The sequence below is a fragment of the Urocitellus parryii genome, chromosome 6, assembly GCF_045843805.1.
Source record: "Urocitellus parryii isolate mUroPar1 chromosome 6, mUroPar1.hap1, whole genome shotgun sequence".
Taxonomy (NCBI): Eukaryota; Metazoa; Chordata; class Mammalia; order Rodentia; family Sciuridae; genus Urocitellus; species Urocitellus parryii.
Window position 1 is genome coordinate 97,941,566 of NC_135536.1, and position 20,120 is coordinate 97,961,685.

Here is a 20,120-nt window from a genome sequence, read left to right on the forward strand (position 1 = left end):
GAATTGTGTACTGTCATGTGTAACTAATTAAAACAAAAAATAAAAAAAAAACAAAAGTTGAATTGTACTCAATGTGATTTCGGAATGGGTCCTTTACCTCTGGATTACTGAGACAATTGTAGAAACTTAAATGGTATTTTAGCTAGATGGTAGTATTCTAAACAGTATTAATTTCCTGATTTTGATGATTATATTTTGGTTATGCAGGAAGATCCTTGTCTTCAGGAAATACACTATATCAGAGTTGGGGAATAGAGGGATATGTTTCCTATAGCTGTCACTAAGAAAGTTACATTGTCAGTCGAGAGATCATGGGTTTATTTACAACCTGGTTCAAATCCTGATTTCTGTGATTTTGAATGTATTATTTAAATTATTTGAGCTCCTAAGATTCATTTTGTGATGTTGTGGGAATTTAATATAAGGGTCTATGCTCAGCACAATGTTTCACATATAATACATTCTCAATAAAAGTTTGCTTACATTTAAAAAATTCAGATATTAAAAATTCTATTCTTGGGACTGAGGCTGTAGCTCAGTTGGCAGAGCATTTGCCTAGCACATGTGAGGCACTGAGTTTGATCCTTAGCACTGCATAAAAATAAACATTATAAAGGCATTCTGTCCATATATAACTACCAAAAAATTTTCTCATGTTCAATACTGCCTTCCTTTATAATAATCAAGCAAATAAGTTTTTCATTAATTAGTTGGTAGTATGGAACAAATATTTACCAAATATATTACTTAAATCCTAAAATTAGAACTCTTGGGCCATATTACATTATATAATTTTTAATATCCTAGAACTGCACTTTTCAGACAGAAAGCAGAGCCTCTAAAATTATTTCATTGAAATAGGTATATTTATCTTGATTAAAATGTGCCGTGTGAGCTGGGAATGGTGGCACATACCTGTAGTTCCAGCTACTTGGAAGCTTAAGGTCATGGGACACCACAAGTTTGAGACCAGTGTAACAGAATAAGATCCTGTCTCAAAAAATAAATTAATTAAATAAGTCCCTCACGTGATTAATTTCCAATTTCTTTAGAATTGTCAATAGTGAATTTGGAATTGAAATGTTATTATATTAATTTATATTTATCGATGTAAAACTACTTAAAAACAAAACCCCCACAAAGTAAATCATTATTTAACAATTATTTAATAATTAATGATTTATTTATTTTTTTCATTCATTACTCTATAGATAGACATTCTAATAAAGATGATGATCAAAAGGGTAGAGTATTTAAAGATGACCCATGGTCAATAAAAGGTTACTAGATTTATTTATTTTTTCCATTCATTACTCTATAGATAGACATTCTAATAAAGATGATGATCAAAAGGGTAGAGTGTTTAAAGATGACCCATGGTCAATAAAAGGTTACTAGAAGAGAATCTTGATATTTTTGCATGAAAGTTTTAGACACTGGTGAGATATTCTCTTTTTTCTGGTACAATTGTCACCAGCTTAGGTTACAAATCTATGTTGGATTTATTTACAGCATGAGTAAGACTTAAATTTTTAAATCATCGAAATTTGGGAGCTGTTTTGGGGGTTATCTAACCTATCCTGACTGCTACAAAGTTTTCTATTAATTTTCATTTGGTTGGAATCCTCATGTCCAAAGGAGCTTGAAGAAACAATGCTCATATGTCCTCTTGTATTTGTTCCAGTTTCCTTAGTATTAATTAAATGAGAAATCTTAGAAATGAAGGCCCAAGCAGGAGGAAGATAGGAGAGAGATGAAGAGTTATTGTAATTATTTTAGAAGGAATCATATTTAATGTTTTGTGAATAGCAGTTTCCATTGATTTTCCTTCATTTTGGGCATACCACCATAAAAAGTGCCAGGGAACAAAACCAATGAAATTAAAAAGTTATTCTTTGCTTTTGTAGGTCATAGACTTTTAGAATTGGGAAGGTCTTTAGATATTCTTTGTCTAGTTTATCTGATATGTGAAATGTTGATATTTCAATATGGATAACTTATAGTAAATAACAACTGGAGATGAGCAACAACAAAGAATACTGCTGGGTATGGTAGTGCGGTGCTTATAGTTCCACCTACTTGGGAAGCTGAGGTAAGAGGATTACGTGAACTAGGAGTTACATCCCATCCTGTGCAACATAGTGAGACCCCATCTTTTTTTTTTTTAATATTTAAAAAATTTTTTAGTTATAGATGGACACATACCTTTATTTTATTTGTATGTGGAGCCAGGGATTGAACCCAGGGCCTCATGTATGCTAGGCAAGCGCTCTACCACAGAGACCCAACCCAGCCCAAGAGACCCCATCTCTTGAAAGAAGGAAAAGATAAAGAAAGGAAAAAAAATTATATAAACATGTATACATATGTGTATGTATTTTATAATGGCTCTTTAATGGCCAAAGGCAAACAAAAGCCCATAATGTTAAGGTGTATTTAGGCTAGCATTCGGGTTTAAAAACAGAAATTCATAGTAGAAGAGGGTTTTTAATATTTTATTGGTGCATTATAATTATATACAATAGTGAGATTCATTATGGCATATTTGTACATGCACATAACAAGTATTTTGTTTTATATTTTACTACTATTTATTTTTCAGTGCTAGGGGTGGAACCCAGGACCTCACTGCATATTTGGCAAGTGCTATACCTCAGAGCTACATCCCCAGCCCTAGTGTTTTGTTTTTAACTTGGATACCTTGTTAGAAGCTATGTAATCATCCAACTTGACTTTGCAAGTTTATCTCTGTAGCAAGCGTAGTACTCTGGTACTGTACTAAGCAGAGCCTTTTAGGCTCTGGCCTTGTAGTTTTAAGACCCCCCCCCCCCACTTTCCTAGTTATTTTCTGAGATTATTTACTAATATTAATTTATACTACTGACCTCCTTGAGGTACAAATCCTAAAAAAGGCTTCTATTAGGGCCACCCTACATTAGGAGCAAGAACTTTTGTTAAGAACACATGTGAGCTGGGTATGGTGGCACATGCCTGTAATTCTGGTGACTTGGGAGGCTGTGGTAGGAGGATTACAAGTTTGAGGCAAGCCTCAGCAACTTGGTGAGAACCCCATCTCAAGATAAAAAATTAAAAGGACTGGGGATGTAGCTCAGTAGTAGAGTACCCCAGGGTACAATCCCTAGTACCAAACAAAACAAAACAAATGAGCAAGCAGCTAAACTTTAGCCCTTGGCCTTCTGTGTCCTAAAAATTTGGTGAGAGTTTAGACATAATCTTAGGGAAGGATGAATTTACTATGACAATACCTCTCTGTGCCAGGGATGAGACAATTCTAGGTGAATATAAGTAGAGGTCAACCTTTCCCTTTCCAAAAACAACTGGATTTTTGATTGAGGAGATGTGAGACTGGCTAGATTTCAATTAACTCAAAATTCACTCTGGAGAAGAGAAAAATAGGTAAGAACCTTTGAGAGGAGGGGTAAGGGAAGGACTGTCAGAGGGTATGAACAGGTCAGATGACCAAGTCAGCATTTAACCGGAGAAGCAACAAAATAGAAGGTGGAGAGAAAACCAGAAAAGTAAGTTTTATGTTAAAGCTTTATGTTAAGATCTTTACCTCAAACTTTGCACATTCAGACTTCCTTTTTGACACAGGCCAGATTGTTCTACAGAATTGGGAGATAGAGCAAAGTTATTTTTTTATTTTTCTTTTGCATTTTGACCTTACACTAAGATTTGACTCACACCACCTACATTTCTCTGGATTGGGAGATAGACCAGGTGGTAGAGAACTTGAAGTAATTTAGAGAAGACAGGAGTGCTTGAGGAAACAGTTGTGGTCAAGGCAGTTTCAGGAAACTGTCTTATAAACTTAGAAAACTGGTATCCAGCCTGACCTCTTTCCACATTGTATTAGGTCACTGAAAGAAAACCAGAGGTAAAACAAAAACCCAGCTTTATTATTGCTATTCTCTGTACTTCTTTATATTCACCAAATTGTTAAAAATAAAACAACATTGAGCCAACTAATTCAAACTTAATTAATGATCCTTCTCCCAATAACATAGAATCAGCACTAGTTGGTAGGAATGGTTAACATTTGAAGACAAAAAAATTGGAAGGATCCTGGAAAGGGTCATTTTAAGTTATTGCCCTATTTTTCCTTTCCTCCTCTAAGAATATAGAATGTACAACAAGAATATGGAGCCTAATTCTTTCCTGAGTCTAATACTTGAACCTTGCTTTATGAAATTAAGTATGAAGGCAGAGAAAATGGTAAAAAATAAGCTGGGCATGCTGGCGCATGCCTGTAATCCAAAGGCTCAGGAAGCTGAGATAGGAGGATCATGAGTTCGAAGCCAGCAACAGTGAGGTGCTAAGCAACTCAGAGAGACCGTGTCTCTAAATAAATTACAAAATAGTGGGGGATATGACTCAGTGGTCGAGTGCCTCTGGGTTCAATCCCTGGTACCAAAAAATGGAAAAGAAAAAAATGGAATAAAGGACATGCATTAGTAACTAAAGCCCTTTAAGAAACTAATTTTGTGTGTGTGTATGTGTGCACTCATGTATAGATGGATGTGGGGATCAGACCCAGGCCTTTGTCTCTGAGCTAACCCCCAGCTCTGAAATTTTTTAAAATTTAAAAATGTATTCACAGATTTTAATTTTTAAATGTTTCATTGCACATAGACTGGTAAGCTGTAGAATTTCTAGGAACCTATCTTTTTTTTTTCTGAAATTGCAAACAGAAGAACTCATCTCTGTTATGGTAAAATAAAGAGTGTTATTAATGTCATTCATAATATTAAGCAGATAGAAGAAGTGTTCCTTTTTATTAGAAGAACTGAGGAACAGTACCTTTCAATAAACAAGGCTGTTTTCTGTTGGGCAATAAGTTGAATTTCCCAAGGGCCAAAATCATGTCTGTTTTGCTCTGGTTTTAGATTATTCTTTCTGCCTGGTTTTACCTGTCAGGAATTCTGACCAATTTACTTTCTGTGTCTCACTTGTTACTTTGTTTGCAAACATCCTCAGATCAAGGATTAGACCTTTAAGAAACTGAAAGAAACCAAATGTAGTGGCGCAGACCTGTAATCCCACTGACTCAGAAGGCTGAGGCAGGGGGATCCTGAGTTCAAAGCCAGCCTCAGCAATTTAGTGAGTCCCTAAGCAACTCAGTGAGATCCTGTCTCTAAGTAAAATACAAAAAAGGGCTGGGGGTATGGTTCAGTGGTTAAATGCCCCTGGGTTTAATCCTTCGTACCACCCCCCAAAAAAATAACAACAACAAAACAAATTGCATTTATTTTTTTTCAGGCTGGCTAGGGACCCATCTACTGGAGTTGAGGCTGTTTTTTTTCCTACCCTTGTATAGAATATTTTTAAAATCATGAAATATTTCTAATGTAGAGAGTAATATAATGACATATATATACCACCTAGCACTATAAGATACTAATAATTTGCTATACTTCAGTTTTTAAAAAGAAATAACATGTTAAAGATATATGAAGTTATTGTGTAATGCCAGTCCATCCTGATCCTAATCCCTTTCCTCATTCCTCAAGGTAATCGTTATCATGAATTTAGAATTTGTCAATCTCATGGTATTTTTTAAAATATTTTTGCTACATATATATGTAACCATAAAATAGCATTATTTTGCATGACTTTGAATCTCATAGTTGGTCTTAACAGGCACATTTCTATTTTTAGCACCCTGCCCCTGCCACACTAACACACCCACACATACACACAACTGTACTGGGGAGTAGACCCAGGGATGCTCTTACACATATCCACAACCCTTTATATTTTTAGGCAGGGTCTCAGTTGCTGAGGCTGGCCTTGAACTTCCAATTGTCCTGTCCAGCTTCCTGAGTAGCTGTGATTATAGGCTTGTGCCATTATGCCAGTTTGCAGTTTGATTTTAATTTATATATTTTGGATGTTCCAACCATTTATATCTGTTTTTATTACTATATAGTAGTCTGTATAGACTCAAAATTATTATGTTGTTTTTCTAATTTTGAAAGTTTATGTTTTTCAATTTTTTTGCCATTACAAAAACAACAACAAAAAATTTGTATATTTATTTGCAAGCATTTCTGTAAGGAGTTTACCTGGGGGGGAAATCATTCATTCATTCATTCATTCATTCATGTACTTACACCAAATTGCTTTGAAATTTTGTAATTTAAACTCTCATCAATATTGTCTGAAGGGGCTGGGGATGTGGCTCAAGTGGTAGAGCGCTCGCCTGGCATGCATGCGGCCCAGGTTCGATCCTCAGTACCACATACAATAAAACAAATATGCTGTGTCTGCCAAAAACTACAGAATAAATATTTAAAAATTCTCTCTCTCTTAAAAAAAAATATATATTGTCTGAAAATTACTTTTTCTGCATTCCTTCTCAGACTTGATATGAACGGACTCAAAAGGTTTTCCCAGTCTGAAATGTTATCCTCATTTTGATTTTTGACAATGATATTAAACATTTTTACATAGATTTATTCACTGGTCAAGTTTATTTTTCCATAAATTGAAGAGCATATCCCACAAATTTATTTTATTTATACTATAAGGTTTTTGTTCATGGGTAACAATAGTTAATAAGTAGACGTTTTTCATGAACTAACATTGCAGACTTATTATATATGTTCATTTAGAGAGGTGTTATTAATATTTCATCCCTCAAGAATCTCTAAAGAGTTCTGTTAAAATGTGAAGAACCATTTCATCCTTGTTGGCATTAAAAAATGCACAACCTGATGAACCCAAGTGTTATAAAGAATGTATTGTAGTGAGATCTGGAGCCCAGGCAGCGGTGGTGAATTTCATTTTTGTAAGCTCTTTTTGATGAAGAGTAATTTAGCATTTGATTATAAATAAGTTTAATGCACCAGTAGTAGTTTATTTATTTATTTTTTTAAATTTTAATATTTATTGTTTTAGTTTTCGGTGGATACAACATCTTTGTTTGTATGTGGTGCTGAGGATCGAACCTGGGCCGCACGCATGCCAGGCGAGCGCGCTACCGCTTGAGCCACATCCCCAGCCCCCAGTAGGAGTTTATTGCTACATGCCCAGTTTGTATCATTTTACAAATTTGAAGAAAAGAGTATTTTCTGTAGTGGTGACTCTTTCTCTTCTTTTTTATCCTCTAGGTTGTATCAGAGTAAGATGGACGGTAGCTTTGATTGTGATTGTGGTGAGCTGGAGCCACCTGATCACTAACAAAAGACATCTGTCAACCAACAGTCGCCAGGGCTTCCTGTTGAAATATATAGCAACAAAGGAAGAAAAGAAGCAAAACGGAAATAGTGCTTACCAGCACCTTAGAATGATGCTGCTCAGGACCAGTCCAACACTGAATGTATCTGCACTGTGAGGAGAATGTTCATAGAAGCCTGTTGTGTGCATATTTATTCACATTTTTGTTAAATGTTAAATCGTTTAGCACAGTATATCTGAGTGCATAGTATGTCATTTCATTCCGTTTGAGTTTCTTGAGTGTTTTCTTTAAATGTCTGCAGAGTTGCTGCCCCTTTCTTGAACTATGAGTACTGCAATCTTTTTAAGTCTCAATATGAGTAGAGCTTTTTGAGCTTTAAATCTGAGGGGAACTCAACAGGCCTGGTTGGCATATGCAATGAACATCAAGAAACCATCTTGCTGTGGAAGCATAATTATTTTTCTTCTCCCTTTTTGAAAGATCTTTCCTTTTGATGCCTGTTTTCTTCCTTGTTTACACAAGTTCAACAATTCGAAAGGAAAAGGCGATAGTAAGGGTTTCAAAATGGCAGAGAAATTTGAAAGTCTTATGAACATTCATGGTTTTGATCTGGGCTCTAGGTATATGGACTTAAAACCATTGGGTTGTGGAGGCAATGGCTTGGTTTTTTCTGCTGTAGACAATGACTGTGACAAAAGAGTAGCCATCAAGAAAATTGTCCTTACTGATCCCCAGAGTGTCAAACATGCTCTCCGTGAAATCAAAATTATTAGAAGACTTGACCATGATAACATTGTGAAAGTGTTTGAAATTCTTGGCCCCAGTGGAAGCCAGTTAACAGACGATGTGGGCTCTCTTACTGAACTGAACAGTGTTTACATTGTTCAGGAGTACATGGAGACAGACTTGGCTAATGTGCTGGAGCAGGGCCCTTTACTGGAAGAGCATGCCAGGCTTTTCATGTATCAGCTGCTACGGGGGCTCAAGTATATTCACTCTGCGAATGTACTGCACAGAGATCTCAAACCAGCTAATCTTTTCATTAATACTGAAGACTTGGTGCTGAAGATAGGTGACTTTGGTCTTGCACGGATTATGGATCCTCATTATTCCCATAAGGTATGTGAAACGTCACTTCAGACAGATTTTTTTTTTTTAACCCAATGGTGTCTTTTTTTCTGATGCAGATCTACTTTCACAATTTCCCTGCATTTGAAATGGTAGAGAGGGATCCTAATTAAATATACATCCCCAAAAGTATATGTTTATGTATTATAGTGAAGTTCCAGAGCATATGGTTATTTATTATAACTGAAATTCTTGTATAGTTATTTCAAAGGGGAATATATTTTTCTCTGTTTGGGACAGCAGTGAGGTCCTACCTGAAAGAAAGACAGGGTGCTAGTCCAACCTTTAGGCCTTGCTTTTTTGACAATATTCTATACTATAGTTACACCTTTTAAAAATAAACTGAATTTAGTTTGAAATTAAATTTGCACAAACAGTTGGCAGTTTATAGCAACTTTCCCTTAGCACTTGCTTTCCTGTAAAAATTTGATAGTATTTTCCAAACAGAACCCTATCTTTTAGTTTTCAATTGAAATCTAATGTGGGACCATGATGTGTAAAATGTAAAAGTGAAGCTACTTTGGTTATAAAGAATCCCTGGATACTCTGATTGCTTGGCTTTCCATAGTGTGTGTCACATTAAGGATATCTTTACTTCATTAAAAACAAACTAACCAAAAAAACCATAGAAATTGAGTACTGAACTGAAATGGATATACCCCACCCCCCCAAACATACACAGCCACAACCACAACTACAACCACACCCACCCACACCCATACCCATCCTGTACTGGAGATTGAACCCAGGGCCTCTCACATACTAGGCAAGTGCACTGCCAGTCACCTACATCCCCAGCCCTTTTTCTTTTCTTTTGAGACAGGGTATTGCTAAATTGCCCAAGCTAACCTCAAACTCATGGTCTTCCTGCCTCAGCCTCCCTAGTAGTTGAAATTATAGGAGTGTGTTGCTACATCCAGCACCCATGTTCTCTTTAGAGCTAACAATGAAGTATTACATATAGAATACTGAACTAAGAGTTGCACTAACATTTACTTCCCTTTCTATACCTAACTAGCTTTATCACCTTAAGCTATTTGACCTTAATCTTGAGTGTTATCACACTGTAAAAATGGAGTTAATAAATACCATTCATAATTTCTCAGTTTTGATTTGAGGGTGAAATAAAACAATATAGATGTGTTTTTGTCAAACAAATGTAAATAAAATTGATTAGGAGTGGGATATATAGTAGAGCCAGTTCCCCTGGGTTCTCAAAGAATAGGCTGGTATAAGTAGCAACTCTAGTGCTCTTACCTGCCTTTCTCTTTGATTTGAAGAATACCTGATCCTTAATTATCTTAAGACTTGGAGTGAAAAAATAGCTCCTCTTCTGAAACATGTTTTGGATGTGTGGGCTAAAGTTAGCACTAAATTCTTATGGTGTATTTTAGTCAGCAGACATGCCTGTTATCATCTTATAGATGGTATATTCTGGGAAATGTAACTCACCCTCAAAAGTATAAGAACCTTAAAAATGATCTTAGAAATCAACAGTATTCTGGCTCCATATTAATTAGTTAACAATTTACTGGGTTTTTTGTTTTGTGTTGTTTTGTTGGTAGTTCTTTAGCTAAAGTAAGCAAAAAAATAAAATGTTTCTTATTTCTTGTTTAGGGTCATCTTTCTGAAGGTTTGGTTACTAAATGGTACAGATCTCCACGTCTTTTACTTTCTCCTAATAACTATACTAAAGCCATTGACATGTGGGCTGCAGGCTGCATCTTTGCTGAAATGCTGACTGGTAAAACCCTCTTTGCAGGTTCGTATTATGTAAAAAAAAATTATCCACAAGAGAAACTAATTTTTCATTCATCTATAAGTGGGATTCATATAAAATAATTTATTATGGCCTGTTATATTAAAAGATGGTGTTTTTATTATTGAAAAAATTGAGAAAACTTAGTCACATATTCACTAACTTGGTCACTTTGTAAATTTAGTTAGATCGCTAGTTGTTTTTTTTTTTTTTTTTTTTTTTTTACATATACCATCTTATTTCCTAAACCTAACTTCATATTTTGTGAACACACAATACTAGTTGATAATCTGTGTTGATGTCTGATTTGCATAGTATAGTCTTTGTCATTCTCTGGTGAAATATTTTAGTTGTTGAAAATCCAAAAAATTTCTCTTGGTCACTTCATTATCTTTGTTGCTTGAACTGCTATATCCTTTTGCGTGACTACTGTGATCTTTCAGGAAAAAAAAAAGTTGTTTGTTTGTTAAGGTTGGATTATGGAGGAGTCTGAAAATGTGTCAGAGAGAACTTAGTTAAGATGAGAAGCAATGTATGAGTTTATATAAATTTTAATTCTGACTATAAGAGCTGCAGACTTAAAAACTGTTAGTCATAGCTAAAAAGGAAGGCAAATGGAGTAAAAAATTTTTCACTACATAGGAATAGTAAAGACTAGTAAAGAAGAGGGGAAAAAAAACGTTATTGAAGGATGTTCATATGAAGGAATGAGCTTGGTACATTCATGAATCCATGAGAAAAGTTTGATGAAAGCAAGGTGGTCAAATAATAATATGGTATATAAGACTAGTTAATATGGAGCCAGAATACTTAATCTCTTAGAAAGTAGTCAGAGAAGTTATTATTTGGAAAAGTAGGAAGCTGAAGATTTTTTACTTCAAGAAGTGATAAAATGGTGATCCAGGTCTTTTTTTTTTTCCTCCTTTTTTAAATTTTGAAGTAGGGTCTTGCTAAGTTGCCCAGCCTGGCCTTGAACTTGGGATCCTCCTGCCTCAACCCCCCAAGTAGCTTGTGTTTTAAGCATGTGCCAATGCATCCAGCTCCTTTTTCTCTTTTGACATTTCTATTTTTCCATCTATAACCAGTGTTCAGAGTTGTTGGCCCTCTTTCCATTCCCAGGTTGTGCTAAATGTGGGCGGGTAGACAGTCTGGTTACAAAAGAAAGGTTAATAAAAGAACACTAGGGTGCATAGGAGAGTGTAGTTGAAGAAAGGATGGTATGTACAGATGCCCCTAAGTGTGTTTTACTAGTTGCCATGCTTAGCTTACATAACATTAACAAGTTATTTATCCTCTTTTCCCTATATTTATCTGAAATTTCTTCTGTGATGTGTGATATTGATTGTATTTCAATTATAGAAAACTTTGAGATTATACCAGTTAATAAACTGAATAGTTAAGTGAATTGTTTCCTCTAATTGTGATTAGAGGTTACATTCCTGGTATTTGAGTACCTTTCAGCATATGTAAAATAATTATTGTATTATTTGTTGCTGTGTAACAACCCAGAACTTAATGAATTAAACAATAAACATTTATTATCTTACAGATTCTGTGGGTTAGGAATTTGGGAGTGGCTTAGCTGGGTGGTTCCAGCTCAGGTTTTCTCAGTCAAGATGTTGGTCAGGGTGGCAGTCAACTGAAGGCTCCACTGGGGCAGGAGGATCCACTTCTGGATAGCTTACTGACATGACTGTTACCAAGAGGCCTCAGTTTCTTACCAGGTGGGCTTCTCCATAGGACTTGCTTGAGTGTCATCATGGTGTAGAAGTCGGCTTTCACCAGAGCTAATGGTACAAAAGAGCCAGAAGAAAGCCAATATATTAAAAAAAATGTGTAGTTGAAATATAATTCACACACAGTTCACTCATTTAAAATGTATAGTTTAGTATTTAATATATTTACCGGGTTGTATAGCCATCATTACCATCTAATTTTATAACATTTCCACCCCTCCTAAAGATACTTTGTAACCATTAGCAGTCACTCCCCCTACCTCCTAGGAACCAGTAATCTTGTTTTCTGTCTCTAGATTTGCCCATTTTAAAGATTTTATGTAAATAAAATCATAACAGTTATCATTTGTGACAGGTTTCTTTCATATGGCATTATTTTAGAGGTTCATCCATGGGGCATATTAGTACTTCATTCCTTTTTAATGACCAATAGTATTCCACTATATGGATATTCCTCATTTTGTTCATCTACTCATCAGCTGATGGACATTTGGGTTAGTACTTTTTGGCCATGTGAATAATGCTGCTATGGATGTTTTAAGTTTTTAAGTTTTTGTGTTAACATGTGTTTTCAGTTCTCTTGGGAATATATACTTAGGTGTTGAATTGCTAGTGACATAAGCTCAGTGTTTGAAGAGAAGACGGTTTTCCAAAGCAGCTGCACTATTTTGCATTCCCTTCATCTAAGAATGAGTGAGGGTTCCAATTTCTCCATGTTTTTATCAACCTTTAAAGTGTTATTTTTGATCCTAGCTGATAAGAAATAGTATCTCATTGTGGTTTTTATTTTCATTTCCCTAATAATTTACAATGTTGAACATCTTTCGTGTGTGTATGTATGTGTGTATGTATGTGTGTGTGTGTGTGTAAGTTTTACATGGACACAATACCTTTGTTTGTTTATGGTGCTGAGGATCGAGCCCAGTGCCTAGTGAGTGCAGTACCACTGAGCTGCAATCCCAACTCTCTTTTGTGTTCTTATTAGCCATTCTTATATCTTCTTTGGAGACTATCCAAATTTTTGCTCATTTTTAAATTAGGTTGTCTTTTTGAAAGAGTTCTTTACATATTCTGGGTAGAAATCCCTTATCAGATATATGATTTACATTTATTTTTTTCTCATGCTGTTCACAGACTGTCTTTTCCTTCTTGCTGGTGTCTTTTGAAACAGATTTTAATTCTGATGAAGTCCAATCGAGAAACCATTTTCTAATTCAAGGTCATGGGTTTTCTTCTAAGTTTTATAGTTTTAACTGTTCACATGTAGGTCTGTGATCTATTTTGAGTTTGGTAGTGGTCCAGTTTCATTCTTTACATATAGATATTTAGTTGTCTCTGCAACATTTATTGAAAAAGTTTGTCTTTCTCCATCTAATTATCATGACTTCTTTGTTAAAAGTCAGTTGACCATAAATAGAAAATATCTTTTTGTGACCTCATGGCAAAAGTTAGTGTCACTTCAGATTATCTTATGCATTAGAAGCTAGTCAATAGTACAGCTCACACTCATGGGGAGGGGAGTTGGGTTCTACCCTTTGACAGGAGACACATCTAAGAATTTGTGGACATATTTTAAAGCTATCACAAAAATGAATCAGGAATACTAAGGAAACAAATATATAGAATGTAAAAGCATTATGTCATGCTCCAAGTTAAAGAAACGGGGTCAGTAAATACTGCTGTGTTGATTATACAAAGGTACTTCATGTATTTTCAAATGTTCATTTGACACATTCAGACATCATTCAAGTATAGCAGTAAAAAGAACTGGACTTTAAAAAACTCTAAGGTAGTATAAGAGTAATCATAAAATGATTTGAAAGCTCTAGCTTATAGTTCCCTATTGATAAAGATTAACTATTCAATAAAAGCAGCATGGAGAGAGATCTGAGTGGTTATCAGGTATATGCTGCAAAGGAATGGCAACAAAAAACAGATTATACATTGATTTAAATCTATTTTTTTTTAAACATATAGGAAGAATCAGTCTTGTTTTTTTGTGCATTTGTTTTATGTGTACATTGTCAGTGTCCATCTGTGGTCTTGTTCAGAGCCAATCCCTCTACTTGGGCAGTAGATGTTTTCTCTTCTGATTCTAGGCCAGCATTTCAATACTCTAGCAGCAGTATTATTATTATTATTATTATTATTATTATTCTGTTGCACCTTCATTTCATCCTCCTCCTGGACCCTTTTTAATCAGTATTCAACTATTAGTATGTTTACAATGTTAAAAAATCTCTAGCTAGGCATGGGGGCATACACCTTTCTTCCCAGCAACTCTGCAAGATCTTGTCTCAGAATTAAAAAAAAAACAAAAAAACTAGGGATGCAGCTCAGGGGTAAAGTGCCCCTGGGTTCAGTCCCCTGTACAAAAGAAAAAAATTCTTTCAAAGTAAATCTCCTAAAAAACCCTGCTATATTCTGCTGTCTTTAATTCCTCTCTTTATTTTCCTAGAACCCTCTCTAGTCAGGTTTTGTCCTCTGCCAAAACTGCTTATCAGGGTCACCGGTGATACTTATAATGCTAAATCCTAGGTCTTTTTTTTTTTTTTTTTTTTTTGCTTTTGAGACAGGGCCTCACCAAGTTGCTGAGACTTGTCTCAAACTTGAGATCCTCCTGCCTCATCCTGTCAAGTCGGTGGGATTACAGTTGTGTGCCATCACACCTGGCTCAATTCTCATTTTATCCATCTCCAGCGTTTGTCACAATCTTTTCCTTTTTCTTTAAATTTTTTTTTTCTTTACTTGTCTTTCTGTGTACCACTCTGTTGATTCTTCCTTTTCCTTACTGACCTTTTTTTTTTTTTTAATAGTTTTTTTCCCTGTTCCAGTATTTACTATTTGTAGGCCAGTTACCACTTACTAACTAGACTAGTCCTTTTAAAACACAAGTCAGATCATGTCTTTCTGCTTAAACTGTAGGGTAAAGCAAACCCTTTATATTCTGATACCACTCTGACTTCATCTCCTACTATTGGCCCCATCTATACTTTTCTAATTATTTCTGGGACACATTAAACCCACTTTTTTCTCTGAGCATTTCTCCATCTTCCTCCTTATGAAAGTGAGTGAATTCCCTCACTTCCTTAATCATCCTTTATAAATTAACAACCCTCCTCCCCACAGGGACATTACTCTTCTTTGTTGTGTTCATTATCATTTTATGTAGCGTTTACAGATTATCCATCTTTATCCACTAGATTGTTAACTCCATGAAAACAGGGACTTTGTTGTACAGCTGAATTCTGAGTGCTCTGTAGGTAGTAGGAACTAAAAATTTGAATGAATTTCTAATAGTGGAAATACAGATAGTTTTTTTTCTTAGTCACCCATTTAGCCTTTATTTCCCTTTTATTCTATTAATAATGGTTCTGATTAGAAATGCTAACGGAGCCTAAACATAAATACAAAGCTACTTGTTGCATAAATCTAGTCCAACCTTCCTTCTCTTTTGTTGATGATGAAATCAAATCCTACAGCTACTAAGTATTGTCTCCAGAGTAAAACCGTTAATTAGTAGTACAGCTAAGATTAGAGTCCAAGTTCCTGGAATCCTAATTCATTGCTTTTTCCCCCACTTCTTTGATAATCTTAGTATGAGGCCAGACTTTCAAGAGTCAGCTCCTTGTGGAAAGAGATCAGCTAAAGCTAAATATATCAGTAGGCAGAAATTGAAATAAATAGGCTAAGTAGACAAGTGATATTCAGAATGGTGAAATCTGCTAATTAATGATCCATTTGAAATTGTCCCCCTGCCCCACTGTTCATTACAGTGTTTATGTTTATTGCCAAATAAACACAGAACAATGTATTTGTTATATTTGGTGTTTTTTACCCTCAGGTGCACATGAACTTGAACAGATGCAACTGATTTTAGAATCTATTCCTGTTGTACATGAGGAAGATCGTCAGGAGCTTCTCAGTGTAATTCCAGTTTACATTAGAAATGATATGACTGAGCCACACAAACCTTTAACTCAGCTGCTTCCAGGAATTAGTCGAGAAGGTATTGTGACTTCAGAGTAACCATGATGTTAATGCCTGTTTTTTTTTTTTTTTTTTTTGTGTGTGTGTGTGTGTGTGTGTGTGTATGTAAATATGATCTGTGTAGGGAAGCTCTTTGGGTATACAACTTTCTCTTGAATAGTCTGTTGACACTTACATACCAAAACCTTCAATTCTTACTTCCCCCGTTTTGACATTACCCTTAGGCTAAGATGTGTTTCTTCCTTCTGAATAATAAGTGTCATTTAGATGTAAAAAATTGAGACAGAGGAAGGCAGAGATGGGAGGAAAGAGCAAAACTTGAGCAAAATATGTACGAGTTTGGATTGGTATTAGGAGTGTTAAATACCAAATGCAAGAGATTGTGCAAACTTGAAAATAGTGGAAACTTGGAGAGAATCACAACTTCATTGACCACTAAAACAATTTTATGTCTCAAAATGGAGTGATGTAAATAAGATACAAGTCTTTAACTTTTGTAATAAGGTAACATTTTCTTAAAAACATGAGACAGGAAAAATATTTTTCTTAAAAATTGTCTGATTTTGGGGCTGGGGTTATGGTACAGTGATAGAGTGCTCGCCTAGCCCGTACGAGGCCTGGGTCCGATCCTCATCACCACAAAAAAATAAATAAAATAAAGGTATTGTGTCCAACTATAACTAAAAATAAATATTTCTTAAAAAATTGTCTTATATCTTTAAGAATTATTTTGTAAGGGCTTGAACTCAGGGGTAGACCCCTTGCCTAGCATACCTTGGGTTCAATCTTCAGTACCTTGAACACACACACGCGCACACACACACACACACACACACACACACACACATATACACACACACACACCTGAAATGTATCAGTGTCAGAAGTGTATTGTTTTCTCATCAAAATAGGAATAGGGGCTAGAGTTGTGCCTCAGTAGTAGAGCTCTTGCCTCACATGTGTGAGTCACTGGGTTTGACTCTAAACACCACACATAAATAAATGAATAAAATAAAGGTCCATCAGCATCTAAAAAATATTTTTTAAAAAAGGAAGTTTCCTAAACCCATTAAGCTTTCTCTTTATTTTATATCTATTTTTCCTGTCACCCTCTCTCATCAATTATATGTGATACAAGGTAATGATTATTAAAGTGTTTAAAATAACAAGTATTTTGAAAATTCAGGCACTGTCTTTTTTTTCTCAAATGTACTTGGAACTTATAGATGCCCAAATAAGAAGCTTACTTAAAGGTTCTGATTAAATTTTAGCATTTCTTAATTTCTAACCAGTTTTAAAGTCTCTCAAGTCAAATTCTGTTGCTGGTTGCACCTAACTTTGTAGCCACTATCATGATATCCCAATTAGTAACTAAATGGCTGTCATGTAACATTTGACTAAGCCTCAGTCATCTATGGAGCCATCTTTAAAATGTAGGCTTAAATTGGAATTCAGTGTTGGGGTGGGAAACTGGGAGGATATCTATTTTTAAAACTTTGTACAGTTGTGATTATACTCAGCCAGCTTGAGAGACATTTCTCAGGTAACCTGGATCTGCTTCAGAGTCATTGTCACTGTTTCTTTTTTTTTTTTTTTTTTTGGTACTGGGGATTGGGGATTAAACCCAGGGGTACTTAACCACTGAGCCACATCCCCAGCCCTTTTAGTTTTTTTTATTTAGAGACAGGGTCTTGTTGAGTTGCTTAGAGCCTTGCTAAGTTGCTGAGGCTTCTTCATTGTCACTGTTGCTGGATCTTACTGAAAGAGGACATTGCTCTTGAAGCATTCTTAATCTTAATAATGCTCTTGAATCTTTCTCTTCTCTACCCTTATTAGGGTGGAGATTGTGTCAGCTTTGAACCAAGCTGAATGTTTGTCTGATGCTGATAATGGGTTCATTGAATTAACCATTGATGTTCACATATGACAAAACTGTGTTTGCATTCAGTGGGTGCAGTGCAGAGTGGGTAACATTCCTGAGACTAAAGATTTATTGCTCTACTCTGTTTTTTTCATGAGTAACATTGAAGTTCTGTTTTTGGAAAGAGGACATTCAGAGGTATTTGTTAAAAATACATGTTCTCTCCCTGCACTGTTTATTATCTACAGAAGTAGGATTAAATACATAAATAAACAGGATTAAATACATATGAATATAAGTATTCATATAAGACTACTAGGAACTCCACTCTTAATATCTTTAAGTGAATACCCTCTTTTTTACTTTTCCTTCTCATGCTAAGTATTTCTATATCTTAGCATACTAATACCATTGTAGCAAATTTACTGGTTTTCTCTGGAGCAGTGCTGTCCAATAGAACTTTATATTCTGATGGAATCTAGTTAAGCCTAACGGGCTAGTTTTTCTTTCTTATTGCTCCCTCTTTCCACCTGCCACCTGTAGTTCCCAGATGCTAGGGACTTTATAGAATGTTTTTCTTATGTAGTTAAATATATCCCCCTTTACTTAAAGAATGTGATTGTGCTGGATCACCATCTATAACTCTTTGCCTCCCAGTTTCTCTTTTTGGGGACCCATGGCCTCAGAAAGGAGATGGATTCTCTTGCAGCAGAACCATTGATGCATTTTGAAATGACTTTCTAGATAAGGGAAGATGAGAAGAGTAGGGAGAAATAGCAGGGAACACAAGAAAGACCCTCAGAACTTATCCCCTGAGGGGCTTGAGTAGCAATGAGCCTTAGGTTACTTCTTTTGGGCCCTTATTGGACTGATGGTAGAGTTGAGTGAGGTGTTATAAAATAAACAGCTATAAGCATGTCAGCTATTTATGTTAATGAGAAGCTGGAAATCGAGAACAGGGTCCCTTCTAGCCCGCAGTGCCCACCTGTAATCCCAAAGTCTTGGAGGCTGAGGCAAGAGGATTAGAGTTCAAAAACCACCCTCAGCAAAAGTGAGGTGCTAAGCAACTCAGTGAGACTGTCTCTAAATAAAATACAGAATAGGGCTGATGATGTGGTTTAGTGGCCAGGAGCCCCTGAATTTAAAAAAGAATAGGTTCTTCTAGAGTATAGGTGTTAGTTTTAAATGGACTTTCTTTCCCTTTGAAATAGAAAGTGAAGATAAGAGGACATGTAAAGCTGGGCATGGTAGTGCACGCCTGTAATCCCAGTGGCTTGGGAAGCTGAGGCAGGAGGATTGTGAGTTCAAAGCCAGCCTCAGCAACTTAAGGCCCTAAGTAACTGAGTGACACCCTGTCTTTAAATAAAATATATTTTTTAAAAAAGGGCTGTGGAGGTGGCTCAGAGCCCTTGGGTTCAATCCTGGGTACCAAAACAAAAAACAAAAGGACATGTAGGAGACCATAGTGATTAGATAGGAATTGAGATAAATATGAATTGGGTTTATATGTTCAGGATGATAGTAGAATTAGAGCATAAAGATTTGTTCAAGGGGCTGGGGATGTAGCTCAAGCAGTAACATGCTCACCTGGCATGCACAGAGCACTGGGTTTGATCCTCAGCACCACATAAAAATAAAGATGTTGTGTCCACCAAAAACTGAAAAATAAATATTAAAAAATTTTCTCTCTCTCTCCCCTCTTTCTCTCAAAAAAAAAAAAAAAAGATTTGTTCAAAAGAGCAAGTGCTAAATTGAAATTTCACAGTATGAATTTGTACTGAGCCAGATGTGATATTGCATCTAGTTTTCATCACTATTGTATGGCTGCTAGAGGAGAGAAAGAAGATGGTGGAAATGATCCAGGGTTGAAGATGGATGATAATGCACAATAGTGTGTGGGTGGTATAGGGACAGCCTGAAGCTAGGTAAAGACATAGGAAGGCCTGACAGACTAGTTAAAGGAAGAATTTGGTATATGGTTAGTCCCTCCAGAATTCTAAAATGATAAAGTATAATGTGTGAACTGTGCTAGAGTGTGATTAAGGTAAACAGCAGCAGCTAAGTTAGTGAAGGAAGGGGAAGGGAGAAAGGCTTTTATTAAGACCAGACATTATGCCTTAAATTTTTATACTTGATGAAATTAGAGTTTAGTAAGTTTAAGTAGCTTATCTAGCATTACACAGCTAGTAATTCAGTTAAGCTAGTGAGTTGAAGAGCTGGGAATAAGACCTAGGTATTAGGTTAAACCATGTTAAATTACTGTTATTTGACCATTTGACAAAAACATCAATTTCATAGAGTATTAGTGTGTGGCCATAATAAGATCAGAGTACATTTCAAATATTTACCATGTTGATGGAAGAAATGGCCTTTCTTTTTAATCAGTCAGGTAATTTTATTTCTCTGACAAATATTAACTTACCTTTAGTTATATAGTCTATTCTT

The 20,120-nt window shown here is 35.6% G+C and overlaps 1 protein-coding gene across 3 annotated transcripts in view; it reads left to right on the forward strand.

The window, feature by feature from the left end:
• Mapk6 (mitogen-activated protein kinase 6) overlaps positions 1–20,120 on the forward strand; it is a 34,204-nt gene that overhangs the window by 9,831 nt on the left and 4,253 nt on the right. For 2 of the 3 annotated variants that reach the window (XM_026391324.2, XM_026391334.2), the window contains exons 2-4: positions 7,134–8,320; positions 9,947–10,091; positions 15,669–15,833. In XM_026391324.2, coding sequence (XP_026247109.2) covers positions 7,766–8,320; positions 9,947–10,091; positions 15,669–15,833 — 865 coding nt within the window. In that variant the 5' untranslated portion in view covers positions 7,134–7,765. Of the gene's footprint in view, positions 1–7,133; positions 8,321–9,946; positions 10,092–11,637; positions 11,729–15,668; positions 15,834–20,120 lie in introns of those variants that run through there. The other variant, XM_026391344.2, reaches the window with a different exon arrangement.